The following is a 16,360-nucleotide window of genomic DNA, read 5'->3' on the forward strand; positions in this document are numbered from 1 at the left end:
TAGCATGCTTGGAATACTGTTATTTCAGCAATTTTTTTAAGGCTATTGCAAACTAATCGAATGGATTAAGTTGTTGTGTCAATTTGAACCTAACCTTTTGTTGGAAGGCTGCTTCCACCGTACTGGTTCTAGTTGCACTGAATTTTAGCTGGTTATATTGGAATTTGAGTTATCTCACAGGTGGATGGTTGCTTATGCCCAACTACTGGCTGTTCTAACTTTAGGCAGAGAACATGGTTTTTAACTATCACTAATTAAAAAGCATACTTTAACTAGTACTAAAATACATACTTTGAATTTTGTTGCTCTCATTATTAGTATATCTTATGTTTCCTTATCTTTCATTTATACAATTTGTATCCATGATCACTTGAGTTTTCTTATTCTATTTATTTAGTTGAATGAGTATGCATGGCCTGCCATCAATTCCTTTCTTCGGTGTCTCGCATGGTTAATTGGTTTTGATGAAGTGCCTTAGGGGTCGTTTGGATGTATGGAACTCCCCACTTAAGTTCAATGGAATCTGAGTTTCTAGAATGAGAGTGTCATGGATAGAGAAGTCTCTTCTTCTTCTTCTTCTTCTTCTTTATCGATTCCCAGTACTGGCCATGCCATGAGAATTTAGTGGTTTCTGACGTTTTGTATACTTTTAAACAGGGCAATTGTTGAATCAGTTGATTTTTGGATCAAGGCCAAACAAGGAATGGTCTACTTGAGGGATGGGATGAATTTTATGCATGTTAAATCATTTAACCATCATATGAGAATGTTGGATCATTTTTCATTTTCTCCTTTAAGAAATTGATCACTTCTTGTTCTTTGCCTCTCTAATTTATTTCTTTTACAGAAATGATTGTTCAATATGTGTTTAGATTCATAGGTAATTCGGTTAATGATGTATGTGAAATTTGCCCCATTGTATTTGATGCCCAAATGCAAGAAGAATGCATCATGATGCATGATTTTGAAAGAAAAGATTCGTAAATTCATGTTGTTTTCATCTTGCATTAGAAAAATGCTATTCAAATCGCAACTACCACTTTTCATATTGCAGTAGAAAAATGCTACTTGAATTAACTTAATGTGGATGGAGCATGGCCCAAAAAGCCACATCCCACTGACTCGGTCAACCTCGTTTCAATGTCTTATCCCAATGTTGGGGTGGGTAGACAGATCGGCTACGGTGCATATGGCTACGGTTATAATCCGTAGGCATAGAGGGAAACAAATCCTTAGCCATAGCCCGGCTTCTATAAAAATAAGGGTATTTTCGACCTCAAATTCGCTATCCACACGTGCTAGTCTAAGTTGGTCACTTAAGTTTGTATTGCTTCATAAAAACCGCTGGATAAAAGGTTTTGTCTACCGTGGTAAATTTCTCATGAAGATGAGTTCGTTTTGCCTCTGTTGCGACTCAGTCCCACAGGATCACATTGTAAGTGGTCCTATGATCAGAACCGTCCATGGAGTTGTAAGAGGCCATCACTATCTGTAAATGAATATAGAATTTTTATTTTTTATTTTTTTAAAATTTTTTCCCAATGGCTCGCATATAAAAAAGAATAATGGTCAAGATTGCGACCGAGGCAAAATGGACTCACGAAGGGGAGCGGATTGCGTGTGACCCAGGGCACCGAGATGTCTCCGGGGCTGTGTGGGGCCCATAGAGGGTGTCCGTGACAAGTCACAAATAACTCCGTAAATCTATTTTGAAAGACCACGATATGATAGTATTCTGAAAATCAGGCCGATCCAAAATTCATGTGCGCCATACCACACGAAACAGTGGTGATCGAATACGGACAGTGACAAAAATTTTTGTATCAGGATGATATTTGTTCCGATGAACGGTTTGGATGGCATATAAACATCACGTAAGCTCTAGGAAAGCTTCTACGGTGCACGTTGTAGTTCCCTCTGTTTTGTTGGTACTTGAGTTTTGGATTGACTAATTTTTAAAATCATGTGACAGGCGTGGGTGCTACCGCCACCGGACCTAGCTAGAGGCCGAAGGTCCCGTTAGGGTCTCTGTTGGGCTCACCATGATGTATGTGTTTTATTCATGAAAGGGTTATTCTGGGCACAGGCCCAAAAAATGAGCAGATTCAGGCTCCAGTGGACCACACCATATGAAGTAGCCTAGATTGAGTGCATATCATTGAAAATGTTACAAGGCCACGTAAGTTTTGAATCAAGCTAATATTTATATTTTTCCATTTTGGGTGTACAAAGGTTTGGCTTCACGTGGTGTGGTCTATCTTCCTCTTTTTGAGCCATGCCTAAAAGGATTTATCAAAATCAAAATGTATGGAATACGTAGATAAAACACATACATCATGATTGGGCCTACAGAGCCCATGACAGGACCGTCCGTCTCTAGCTTGGTCCTGGCAAGGGGTAGTATCCAATCCGCGCCTCCTATCGTGGTCTTTCAAAACAGATGGACGCAGTGGATTTGTCACGGACACTCTGGAACCCACGCAGCATCTGTGCCCCAGGGTCACAGGCAGTCCGCTCCTTTAATTTCCATGCTTATGAGAGGGAGGGAGGGAGAGAGGAATCTCAATTTCGCCGCCAGCCAAACGACACCAAAAGAATCAGACGAGCCGCGAAAACCCCACTGCTGTGCCCGCCAAACGCCAACCCAAGTGAAAATCAACTCCCTCAAGCGACCCCAGCATCTCTCCCTCTCTCTCTCTCCCCCTCTCTCTCCGTACAATTCTCAATCGTAACAAAATGGGCGGCCAGGATTGCTTCAAATACGAGGTCCGCCAGACCGCCTACATCAAGCTCGTCCTCCATGCCCTCAACCACAAGACCTCCTCCGTCAACGGCATTCTCCTCGGCCGTCTCCTCGACGATCGGAACACCGTCGAGATCGCTGATGCTGTTCCCCTTTCTCACTCTCAGATCGGACTCCTCCCCACCCTCGAAATCGCCCTAACCCTGGTCTGCTGCTCCCAATTCCCAAAAATTAGGGTTTTTCATCATTCCACAATTTCAATTTCCCTAATCGAGGAATTCATGTACAGATAGAGGAACACTTTGCGGTTGAAGGTTTGAGCATCGTCGGGTATTACCATGCAAATGAGAGATATGAGGATCACGAGCTTGGAAGCATCGCGAGGAAGATCGGTGATCATATCTTCCGATACTTCCCCCAGGCTGCTTTGCTTTTGGTGGGTCCAGATCTTCGATTCCTGTCTTTCTTCAATGCCTTTGTTATTTGAATGTAATGCTTTGACTGTTTGATTTCTTGTATTTCTCAGTTGGATAACAGGAAGCTTGAAGCCTTGCCGAAAGGGAGTGATCGGAATCCTGTTGTACAGGTGTGTTGTTATTTTTGTGATTTATATCACGATCCGTTCCACCCCTGAAAAATTAGGGGTAGTTTGGATGCCTGTAATTTTTTTAGTTGTAAACACATTACACCTGAAAATAGTTTCAGGTGTAATCGGTTTGCATGCTATTCCATTTTGGCTTTTAAGTGGTAATTTGTTTACAGGTAAACAGATTGTGTGTGTGGCTAGCCTATAAAGTGTTTACAATGAATAAGTAGGTATTCATATCAGGGAGCTTGGGTGGTGAACCTTCCAAAATCTGCAAAAATCATATAAGAAAGACTTGATTTTTTTAGGGCCTTAAGAGGGCATTAAAGCATGCACACACGAAACAGATTGGATGTCTTCCACCTATCACAGTGGGCCCCAAATGCAATCTAGAAGTTTTTAATGGTGGATGTCCTATCCCTCCTTCGTGTGGTCCATTTGATAATGGACGAGCTGATTTTTTAGGGCCACTGGAGAGCATCAAGGGAAGTACATGATGGATAGATTGGATGTACCATACACATTACAATGGGCCCCACATAGTATGAGTGTATATTAAGCATTGTGTTCTAACATGTATAATGCGTTTTTAGCTGTAAAGACTTTACCCGTAATCTGAAACATGGCTTTTTACCAGGTTTCAGATTACGACTTTTAGCTATAATTTGCTCACAGCCTGTAAAGCCTTTACAGGCAAATACATGCATCCAAACAGCTCCTGTAATTAGATTACCTGTAATTTCTTTACAACTGAAGGACTTTACAGGCATCCAAACGACCCCTTAGTTTGCATAGTGTTTAATTTTGCTGGTTGGAAGATGTTTGTCTCGGGATCTCTTTTTGCTTGATTTTTGGGCTGTATTTGGATGAACAAGTGTATTGAATTGCGAATATTCTGTAACTGTTTAATCAAGAGGATGCAAGCTTGCCTCTCTAACATGAATTTCCGCAATTAAGTTTAAGAGCCCAGATACACCTTGCAATTCCATTTGAGAACCCTTATCTACCTAAAATCCAAACACACCTTGGCATTGTTTTTTGGTGTTGTGGAGTAGAAAGAGTTGAGTTGGTGGAAGAAATTCTAGGTGAAAGGTACTACTGTTTGTGTAAGTGGCAATATGGGAATTTAGAAGTGGCATCACAAAACTAGAACTACGAAGGGATGCTTTAGAATCTAAAGGGCATTAAAAGTAGTCAAACTAAAATAGAGTATATGGAATGCAATTTTAGCAACAATGGACTGGGAATTAAGGAAATAGTTAAGATTGTTGACCAAGAAGTACGCCAAAATGAATGATTACCAAGAATTAGTTGGGATTAGGCTTAAATGATGAGAAGTGACAACACTCAAATCAAGAATTTTGGATTTTCTTCTCGTGTTTGTCATCCCTCAACTCGATCTTTTCAGTTTCAATCCATGTTCATGAAGTTCACAGAAGAAAAAGTTATAGAATAATGTAATTTCTAAGAAAACTGTTTGAAAACAAATGAAAAATCAAAATTTAAGTGGTTCAGAAGGTCCATGATGATTATGAGATTGTGATTCTTGGATATAGAGATGACTCATAAGAATTGGGGTCAATACTTAGGCAACAATAATTTAGAGGTAATCTTTACAGAGTACTGTTCTCAGATGATCTTTTGTGTTTTTGGATGATTCTAATGTGAGCATTGGGCTCTATTCCCACTCCAAATCGTGCACATGCATTTGTGCCTATTGCTGGTGAGTAACTGATGAATGCTGCAGTTTTAAGGTAAGAATGAGGGCTGCATGCTCTGGAAAGTGTAATTATGACTATGACTCGAAGTTTTTTTTTTGACACATCCCTGCCAATCATGTGCACCCTTGAAAAATTGATTTTGGTTTTGATTTTTATATGCTTCAATTATAGGATGACCATCTGACTGTTCTAAATGGAGCTGTCTAAAATGAGCCATAAGGGATAGTTATTAGGTTCATCTTAATCCTCTGTACTCAAACATGTTGTTCATTAGGGGTGGAGTTCTATATTGTGGGAGAGACTGGTTACTAGGGCTGGAATTCGGGTTTGGTAAACCTGAACTTGAGTTCAAATCGGGTTGTTAGTGTCCCCTAATCGGATTAGGGTTGGAAAACTCAACCTGACTAGAAATTCAGGTTGAGAAAATTCAGGTCAGGTTGGGGTAATCACATGTATATGGATCAGGTTGGGTTAGGTTGATGAATTTAGGGTTGAGGAATTTGGCTTGGGTTTGGGTTTGGAATTCGGGTCGGGTTCCAGGTTGGGTCCTCTTGAGGTCAGGCTCAGGTTGACCCTCAACTCGACCAAACCTGTCACGCTCAAACTCGGGAACCGGGCTCACTAAATTCTCGGCTGTCGAATTTGGCGCCGACAGCCTCCGTAATACCCCATTCTTGGCTCCTAGATTCATTACACCAGGTTCTGATCATGGGATCATACAAGGAGGATTTTGAGGGTGATTTTTTTTTTTTAAAAAAAATGAGCATAACCATAAGTGTACCAAAGTCACAAAAATATCATCATCATATATCTACTAATAAAATCTTTGAGTACAGTGTTGGAAGGAAAATGCAAGATATGATCAAGAGCTCAAAATATCAGGCTCATGCTCCGGTTTTAATACTGTTGATACGCCCTAGCATCACCTGCAGCGTAAACAAACACGTATAAGCCTCTTACAAAGCTTAGTAGAGTGCGTGCACAATGCATATGACAAGAATACATATATCGAAGTATGCAGAAGATGATGAAGGGCTAGACTGCCAAGTCCATGAATACCGTTAGCCATACCAAGGCTATGCAATGCAAGACCTACGTGGTCAAGTGTCATATGCTAAAGATGTAACGCAAACATGCCAATCCTCAACTAGTCTACATATCAGAACAGTTCGTTACTGAAACATCACTGAAGTCTAGTACACTCCAACATTGGCAGTCGCCCATTGCGCGCATAACCAAGTGAGTGGAAAAGGCCTTACTATCCGCCTTGTTAGTGGTATGCCAATGCCCACCCGGCTTATCGATAGCGGACCCATTTCACGAGCTGGTCAGATTCAACCTAGCTTTCAACCCTCTACCCTCGGGCAGATAAGGTCACACTCATTTCCAACCGACCTTGACACAATGGGAGATGCGGCCTGCGGCCTACTAGTATTTGGCACTCGGGCGCTCATGATGTCCACTCGGTCTCAACGTTGAAGCATCCTATTAGTACCACGGGGTTTGTTGACTTTCATCCAAGGACATCCATAGCACCCTAGTGCTAGAACACATATTTTTGGTATCCAAATTCGGCCATCCACGATATGTATGTGGAGGCAATAACCCCGATGTCGCTAAGATGTAAAAGTGATTGATCGTGACATACAGGATGCGAAATGCATGAGTCATACTATCCAAGTCATGCACTAAACCTGTGCATACCACGCGATCATGTGGGGCGACCGTATCTCATATAGAGTCCCTTAAGCGTCTCAAGCTGAAGGGCATATGCTATGAACAATTGTTATCCACAATGGGCATACAAATGATGCGTATGGGCATATAACTGGGCATGATATCATTACACTAAGCATGTTATCATTGTGTCCTATCAGGCCAAGTACACTAGCATGTTATCAGTGTGTCCTATCAGGCCAAGTACACTAGCATGTTATCAGACATCATGAGATAATCAGCCTGTATTGAGGTCTATGTGGTGTGGCCCATGTTAGACTAACATCGGCTCTTCATGTAGCTTGTACATAAAAGTCTAGTAACTGGATGTAAGACATGGATAAAATACATATGCCAAGGCGGGGTCCACTGGGAGTGACCTGGGTGGACACCCACATGTGCAACATGTGTGCCACTAGGCTACCAATCTATTGGGCACATAGGCCACTAATGAGATTCCAAAATAATTAAACTATCAACGTCATCACTATAATTACTTTTATAGGATGATCTACACCATCTGAACATTGCTGATGTAAATCAACGATTACAGATCGTTATTTAGTCATTAGGATGTGATCCTGTGCTTGTGGCGCATCCGAGTCTTGAGATTTCATCATTACAGACAAACTATATGCTTCAACGGATTTATTACAACCATAGTGTCAACATTACATGCGTACACTGATTAGAAATATTAAAGTTGATTTAATAATTAAATTCAAACCCTTGCAAATATATTATGCATATTACCTTAGGATTATAGGGATTTTGAATCTAGGGTGCCAAACATAGCCAATGGATTCCAGAAATCCAGGGATCCCAAGTCCTAGGAAAGTCCAAATCCAAGGGATGCCCAAATTTGGAATTCCAAATCCAAAGGGGTTCTAAAATCCAGGAATCCCAAATCCAAGGGATTCCAAAATCTAGGAATTCCAAATCCAAGGGGTTTCCACCCCCCCCAATTCCCTATGGCATGGCCCGCATGAGGCTCAGATCTACTTGACTTTTGGTCCCCCTGGCCTAAAATTATCTGGCCAAAAAGATGAATGGCATGGATGGGATAAATACACCTTGGTGGGTCCCATCAGTGGGCCCACCCCACGCCCTTGGTGGGCGTCCGCCAACGCCAGCACGCTGTTCATTTTGTTACTTTTTTTTTCCAATTAAGTGTGGCCCATTTGGATGATCCAATCCGTCCACCAGATTTTCCAACCCGAGAGGGGTCCAGTGGGCCCTGACTTAGGCCAATTTGGACAAACAGGGACCCCACGGTGGACCTTGGAAGGTTTTAGCAGCAAGATTTTAATCCTTTTGGTGCGACCCACTCAAGACTCAGATTTGCCTCATTTCTCAGCCCATGGCCTAAAATGATATGGAGAAACAGATGGACGACATGGATTCAACAAATACATCAAGGTGGTTCCCAGTGGGAACCCACTTCCCAGCCCCCATGCGGGCAGCGTTAGCGACGCTAGGCTTACTAGCCCATTTGCAGCTTATGGTGTGGCCCACTTGAGATATGGATCGACTTCATTTTTGGGCTCAATGGCCAAAATGAGATGGGGGTCCAAATGGACGGCGTGGATGAAACATATGCATCATGGTGGGACCCATGAATGGGTCCACGCGGTAGCCCTTGGAAGGTGCAAGCAGCGTGGGTTGCTTGGCAATGACGTCTCTAGACACTGATGCATTCAGCGGTAGCAGCCGCAACCACCCCCCCGACGACACTGGAATTTCTTGTGCCTTCAACATAGATGAGCTGCACTCAATTATAATTTATAACTTATATATCGATCGGGTTCGGGTTGGTTTGGGCAACCCGAGACCTCAACCCGAGCCCGACCCAAGTTTATCGGGCTGGTATTTGTATAGCCCAAGCCTGAGACCGAACTCGATACATCCTGCCCGAGCCCAACCCAATGTCAGGTCGGTCACGGGTCGATTAGGTTGAACCCGCCCGACTTTAAGCCCTAGTAGAGCCCACCTAGGAAATCTTCTCCGTCCATTAGATTGGCCAACTCATGGTGGGCCAAGGAGCTCAGGATCAACCCAAGTTTGGTGGTTTCCCACCCTCCAAATATGCGTGACCAAATCAATGGGTTAAATGAAAAACACATATCACGGTGGGCCACACAAGGTGGTCTACGCTGTGATAGCGTGCGGGGTGCGCTCTCCAATAGTGTGGCCCACTCGTGGGCCCTACAACATTATCAAAGGAGAGGGAAAGGAGAAAAACAAGGGAAGAAGATCCGGCCATCGGGGTGGCCCCCCGCCACTATCGGGTTCACCATACACTCCATACATGCTCAAGGTGGGTCCCACCCTTGTGGGCCCACAAAAAATAGGATAACATAAAGAAAGGGAGGGTTTTTATCCTCTCATGCACTCACAACGTTGGATGAACTATTGAATCAGATTGGCAATTGGACGGTTCACTAAGCTCCTCTCTACTCCTAATCTCCTATAATATCTCCTCTCTTCCTTGTAACCTCTTGATCTCTCACTAATATCTCTCAAACTCTCTCTCTGAAACCATTTCTCTAATTTTTCTCTCCAATCTTTCTTTTGTTTCTCTCTTAATCTCTTTCTTTCTTTTCTCTCTCTTAATCTCTTTCTTTCTTTTAATCTCATTCTACTCTCTTGCTAGGAAATGTGGTAGAAATGAGAGAGGATAGGGAATTTGTGGTAGAACTTTTAGGATAGAGAGGGGATTAGGAAAAGATGAAGGGGTAGAATGGGGAGAGAGAGAAGGAGAAGGGAATGGCTTAGCATAGGTTGCATGTGCGAGGGTATGGGCTTCTTTGACTAATTGAGAGGGAGTGATGGGTTGATTGATGGATTGATTGGACAACTTTGGGATTTGTGCAAGTGAGGCCTGCATGTGTTGTGTTGTGTTGCCCACCTCAGATTGTGCCAAAATTGCAACTTCTAATCTAGGGATCACAATGGGGCGTGTTGCGCGGCGTTAGAATCGTAGCGCTTGCACTATCGATAGGGTACAAGTCTCAGACTGTTGCGGTACTAAAATAAGGTCGCAATCAAAACTCGTTGATCTGGTCCACCCATAATATGCTGGTGCCGAAGTTGAAGCGTACAATCGATTAATCGGTGTATGGGTCTTACAAAACTTACCTAAGTTGCACCCTCAGTGGTCAGCATATACAAGTGTTGTATGTGATAACAATCCTGTTAGCCTAAAACCATCAATAGAGACTTGAACTCACAAGTTCCAAGTGAAGGAAGCCTCAAGGCAGTTCATTAATAGCTCTTAGTAAACCATGTCATTGGACTTTCCTAATGGGGCTTATTGCTATAAGTTAGATCGTAACAGCTGTAATTTAAAATAGATCTGATCCTATTGTTAGGATTGTTGTTTCAAATTCAAACATTAGGGTTTTTGAACATTTCTCTTTGCCTGGTCGAACATTCTGAACATGGAACAATTCCATAATAAATTCATAAATTCTAAACATGGAAAGTGAACCTTAGTTTGCTTGGATAAAAAAGATTTATGAATCATTACTCAATGTCTGAGTAATTGTTTGCTCACATGGTATCAGGGTTCATTCCTTCCACTGTGGTATGTCAGCCTTGTTGATGAGATGTTCTACACTAGTCAATGTCATGGTATGACAAAACGGTTACGTATCAGCCGATACATAATGGTAACGGTGGTAACCATTACGCGTTAAAGGGATGGAACGGTCTTAATGCCGTTATAGAAAAAATGGCCGTAACGGTTGAACCAGATTTTTTTCAAAAAAGAAAGAAAGAAAGAAAGAAAAAACCAAAGCAAAAGAAGAAAAGAAAAGAAAAGAAAAGAAAAGAAAAACAGGCATAGGAAGCATGCAATCTTGGAGATTTCGTGATTTAGTTTTGTGATGTACGAAAGTAGTGTAGCAAAAGTCGGGTGGGTTGGGTTGGGTTGGGTTGGGTCGGGTTGGTGCTCAACCCTAGCCCAACCCAAGGTTCATATACCCCAACCCTAACCCAACCCAACCTCGGGTTGGGAAGGCTCAGTCGGGTTGATCAGCTGGATACATGCTAATATTTTCGTTATTACATTAGTCTATTGTATTTTTAATACACGTCTTATTTTTTGTACCTATGATTTTATTAATTATATATGTAGTTATTTATCATAAAGAACTTCATTTTTTCTAAACAAATAAACTAAAATATAGGACAAGTACTCCTTTAAAAGTCGTGTTGTGTAACACACAATCTATTTGGTAGAGAGAAATTCGACGTATCTTGTTAGCTTTGAGTCATCGGAAATGACGTGGACCAATGAAACTCGACGGCGTGGAAATTTCCTGTGCCTTCAACACAGACGATCTACACTCAATTATAATTTATAACTTATATATAGATCGGGTTCGGGTTGGGTCGAGCAACCCGAGACCTTAACCCGAGCCCGACCCAAGTTTTATCAGGTTGGGTTTGTACAGCCCAAGCCCGAGACCAAAGTCGATACATCCTGCCCAAGCCCAACCTAATGTCGGGTCGGTCACGACACCCTATATGAAAGGGCAAACTGATCTTTATAGTGAACAGATAAGATTGGAAAAACAAATATGTAAGGATTATCTTGCTACTAGTAATATTTATTTTTAATTTGAGAAGTGTAATAGATGGAAATTTAGATTAGTTCTTGGAAATCTTGTTGAGAATAATGAAAGAAGTTAAGGGTTTTAGGGGCTCAATGCTAGGCGGCCTTTACTTCAACATTGAGATTCCTAGATCCTACCTAGCTTACCTACCAAAGAAAGAAGTTAAAGTATAAGCTTAAACAGAGACAAAAAAGAAGCTAGGGTTTTCCCTTTTCCTCCAGATCGTGGTTGTCTCTCTTAAGTCCTAAAGAACTTGCAAGGATTCGAGCATTGGAAGATATACGATGCATTAAGGAAGTAAATGCAGGGGCATTTTCAGACCGTGCTCGAGTGGGGTTGCTTGTGGGATGTAGGGGCACACTCGGGGTGGGCGGCCCGTGTGAGGTGGTACCCATGTGATTTGGGGCCCACAAGGGGGGTTCGGCCGAGGTCCTAACCCATGAGATGTGGGGCCCGGGCTATGAGATAAAGGGATTGATTCACCATGCTCTAACAGTTCGAGCTTTTAGAGCAAGTGGTTAATTGTTCTGCATTAGGAAGCCTTTCACATTGCAGATGATTCTGTTTGTGTTAGTTGCTATCCCTGAAATGTCAAAATCTGCTCTAGTATCTATGCAGGACCATAGATTAGGCCACGTTTGTTATTCTCATTTACAAAGAAATTTAGAACCAAAGCTTCCTGTCACTTTAGAAGAGATCACTTGGTTAAAGAAAGTTTGTACATATTCCATGTTTACATAATGACCTGCATTTTATTATATCATCATCATCACCATCACCATCATCTATGCCTTATCCAATTAATTTGGGAACATACATTCCATTATATGACAATCAAAATGCTATGCATGTCATGGTATCCTGTTTATCATGGTTGAAGCAAGCACAATGGGATTGTATACCATTTCATTCAAGCAAGCCCTTGGCAGAACGGATGCAGAACTTCCATTTTCGTTTGACTACCTAGTTACTGGCACAATGATGGAACACCACTCATGACACGGGCATGATTCTCTCTCCAAATGCTTATATTGTGCAACTAGAGATGCTAGACTTGAGGGGAATGTGAGAGAAATTGCATCCTCTTTTATTGTGTCTATAATCTATAGGTTATACTTTTACTCATGTGGTGTTTCAGTTATTTATCATGATCTCTCATCATCATCCAGGGGTGGGAATGGGCTGGGCCAGGCCTGACCCAACACTTAGATGCAAGGTCCAAGCCTAGCCTGAAAAAGTTAGGTTGAGCCTGGGCCTATGCCCAAACCGATCCAACCCAACCCAACCCAACCCAAACATTGATAAAATTCACTCCCCCCACCTGGGCTAAAATGACTTGATCCCAAGCCCGGCTCATGGGACTAGCTAGTAGGTCCAAGCCTGGCCCAAAGCCAGATTGGGCTCATTGGGCTGAGCAAGCTACTCAGCCCATTGCCACCCTCATCATCATCATAACCATGTCACAGCTATTTGGGGTCAACTCTGTGAACTCTGTTTTGCCAAAAAGGTTATGAAACATGCTTCTCATAATGCCTTCCAAAAAAAGAAAAAAAGAAAAAGAAAAAATGCTTCTCATGATTGCTTAGTGATAGATTTGACAATCGGCTGTCCACCTGACACCTTCCTTTACCTGGGTGGGGGGCCTGCTGGTAATAGCTACCAGGTGGAGTTTCTTAATAGCCGTAAATATGGTTCACAAAATGTGGTCCCCAAGGGGGCGATTGTTTATGTACGAGTGAACTAATGTCCTGATTCTCTAACAACAGAACATGTGAAAGCCACTGACGCCAAAACTGGGAGTTGAAAGGAACATCTTTACTTAATGTGAGACTTCACTGATAAGGCTATCATTCAAGCTCAGAAATGTCTGACTGAATATAATTATAATTGCATTAGCATGAACTGGCTTCGAATGAGTTTGTCAAAAGCCCCAGCCCCTGAGCATGAAGTGAGGCCGAATATGCCTATTAATAACTGCACAAGACATGAGATACAATTTTCATTCTTCCTAAAGTTTTGGCCTATGGTTTCAATAATATTTATCACAATCCCTCAATTGACTAAATGAAATAAAAAAAGAAAAACTCCAATTTACCTTTCATGTGCATATTTTCACATTTTTTTCTGATACTACCAATGTTGGCGGTATCGCCGAGCTGAAGATACGGATAATATCAGGGATACTCAGAACAATGACTGCCACCCACGTTCTTTTAGGTCTTCCCCTTGCCCTTTTAGAGCCTTCAACTTGAACCAACTCACTCCTAACCAATGTAGTTCTTGGTCACACCCTGATCCATAGCTCAAGTGGTAGACTGAGTGAAAGATACCTCATTTCAACACTGAGGTCTTGGTATTGTTCCCTAGTGGGGTGGCTAACAGTGAAGTGTGAACTGACAGTGGGTTGTACTAACAAGCTAACAGAAAAATAAATAAAAAATGTAGTTCTTGGTCTCAGTTGCACTGGCTGAAACCATATAAATCGACTTTCCCTAATTTTATTTCCTATTGCTGGTACTCCTGAGTTCCTTCGAATGCATTCATTTCTAATACTATACTTCTCTTGCCAGTCATCCATCGCAACAGCCTCATTTGAGCTATGCTCATCCCATGAACATGTTATTCCTTTACCGCCCAACATTTTGTCTAAAGCATGGCTGGTCTTATAGCTATCCCATAAAATTTGGACTTCAATTTCATTGCTATGAAGCAATCACATAAAACTCTAGAGTCACATCTCCACTTCATCCATCCAGCTGTAATTCTATGAGAGTTTATATGGTTTTGTGCAAATGGTGGTTCAGATATAAAGAGTTTCTGATGTGTCCACATTTTGGACTCTGTTTTTCTGTCTGAATCTGGAGAAGATATCGAGATCTGGAAATGGTTGCCTTTGGATGATTTTTCGGCCAAATCTTTCTTTCAGTCTATCTCAAGAGTCAATCCCTGCCCTTCCTGTCTTTCGATGGCAATCAAAGATAAAATAATCACATTGTATCATCTTCATAGTGGGGGTTGCAGCTGTCCTAACAGGTGTCCTGTGCAAGCAGGATGAGGAATCTGTCCATCACCTGTCCATCCACTGTCTGATTGTTTTTTTTTTTCTCCGTGGTGTAATTTCTTTGATCGGTTTGGTGCTGTGTGGCTGATCTGGGAGAACTAAGGGAGATTTTGAAGGTGGGGCATAAGTCCATTCAATACAAGAGGGAAGATTCTTCGACAATTGCTCTTGTTAGGGCTGTGCTGGGAAATCTGGAATGAGAGAAACGAGAATATTCAAGGATGAATCAAATCCAATGCAGAAGCTGTTCACCAACATCAAAGCCATCATCATTATTTGGGCCTTGAACCACAAGTCCTTCAAAGGCTTATCAGCTTCTAATCTCTGAAGGGATTGGGGATTGTCGTGATGAGAAAACCAGCCAAAACTAAATACTTGGATGGCAGCCTCCGCCCGTAGGTCTATGGGAGTTTAATTTTGATGAAATCTAGGTCCCTTGGGTATTGTAGGGTTGGGTTCTTAGTGATAGCAGTGGTTTCTTCCTTCTTGCCTTCTTGGGCCCCTTGCCAGGATATTTCGGCAGGCTGAAGCTATGCCTTTGCAGGAAGGTTCTAGAATCATTTACAATCAGTTTTGCCGTCAGCAAGTTACAATAAAAAGGTATCCTTGCCAATGTTTTTTCCTGGGCTAAGAATGAGGGTCCTGTTCTGTGGGCTTTGATCTTTGTTTTTAGTGAAGTTCTCTCTTGCATCAAGGTTAAACATTTTGTTTTCGCACGTTGGCTGAGAAGTCAACTTTATCACTGATGAGTTTGCCAAGGTTGGTGACGGTGGCTCTTCTCTTTGTATAGGGTATTCTATCCACTTATATTTTAATTTTCACTATCTTCTCAAAGAAATTTATGTAGAAAAATGACACAAGTTTCTACAGTGTTCCTGATCTTACCTGCCTTATGCTTGCATGACACATAATCAAACCTTTTAACATGGTTGATGGCAAACATTGAGGCAGAATCGATAACTTTGTGATCTGGGACCATGCATGATCATGACATCATGTGCATAAAAATGTCGGACATTGTCAGCCAGTGATGATTCACTCTCCGGTCTCACCTTGTGATAATTTCAAAATTTGCATGCTTTGCTTATTATAATCTGTACGCTACAAAATTTTCTTAGTTCATTGCCCAAGGAAGCAATGCTTGTCCAAGCTGATCTCTTTTGTCCATTACGGAACAGCTATATACAAGGGATGCATCTAAAACTTGGCGTCAAGCTGGATCAGATGCAAGTAGCAGTCAGTTGGCACTGAAAGAACCATCCGCAAATATAGTCTTGTTGGATTACATTTCAACTGAGAAATGGCGACAGATAGTGGATTTTGATGACCATCTCGAGGACATCAGCAAGTAAGCAATCTTGATTGCACTTCTTTTCTCTAATTTCCTATAATTCCGCTCATTGTTACATTTGTTATTTTCATCTTATGATTTTATTTTATTTTATTGTAGGGACTGGTTGAACTCGGATCTATTCAATTAGAACGTCATTTGGTTTTCCTGGCATTTTCATTAGTGGATACTAGCTACCTGTTTAAGACCTTCATTTATCATTTTTATTGCACGGAGTTACTTGAGAGGCACCTGGAGCTCTTGGCTTAAGATATGGAAGCTGTAACTGATTAGGGTCTTGGTCTAAACCTATAAGGTTTCGTAATTTGAATTAGACAGTGCTCTTGTTTTGCTGGATTAGTGTATTTGTTAAACGATACTGTAGCAGGTCGTTAATGGAGGATTTTTTTTTTTGCATTCCAGAGCTTCTCAACTATATATTCTGATTGTTGGAGATGATTTGTGTGTGATCTCATCACATGATTTAAGGTTTAATGTTCTGCATTTTTTTCAAGGGAATTTTACAAAAAAAAAAAGCTACCTAATTAATATGGAATTTACATTCCGGTACCTTCTTCAAAAAG

At 41.6% G+C, this 16,360-nt stretch overlaps 1 protein-coding gene across 1 annotated transcript; it reads left to right on the top strand.

Annotated features, from left to right (window-relative positions):
• The first annotated feature begins 2,542 nt into the window (after window positions 1-2,542).
• LOC131248663 (ER membrane protein complex subunit 8/9 homolog) lies at window positions 2,543-16,195 on the top strand. Its single transcript, XM_058249046.1, has 5 exons — window positions 2,543-2,949; window positions 3,033-3,179; window positions 3,270-3,329; window positions 15,625-15,794; window positions 15,897-16,195. The coding sequence occupies exons 1-5, from the start codon at window positions 2,737-2,739 to the stop codon at window positions 15,925-15,927; spliced, it is 621 nt and encodes a 206-aa protein (XP_058105029.1). The 5' UTR covers window positions 2,543-2,736; the 3' UTR covers window positions 15,928-16,195.
• Window positions 16,196-16,360: the final 165 nt, after the last annotated feature.

The sequence above is a fragment of the Magnolia sinica genome, chromosome 6 (assembly GCF_029962835.1).
Source record: "Magnolia sinica isolate HGM2019 chromosome 6, MsV1, whole genome shotgun sequence".
Lineage (NCBI taxonomy): Eukaryota > Viridiplantae > Streptophyta > Magnoliopsida > Magnoliales > Magnoliaceae > Magnolia > Magnolia sinica.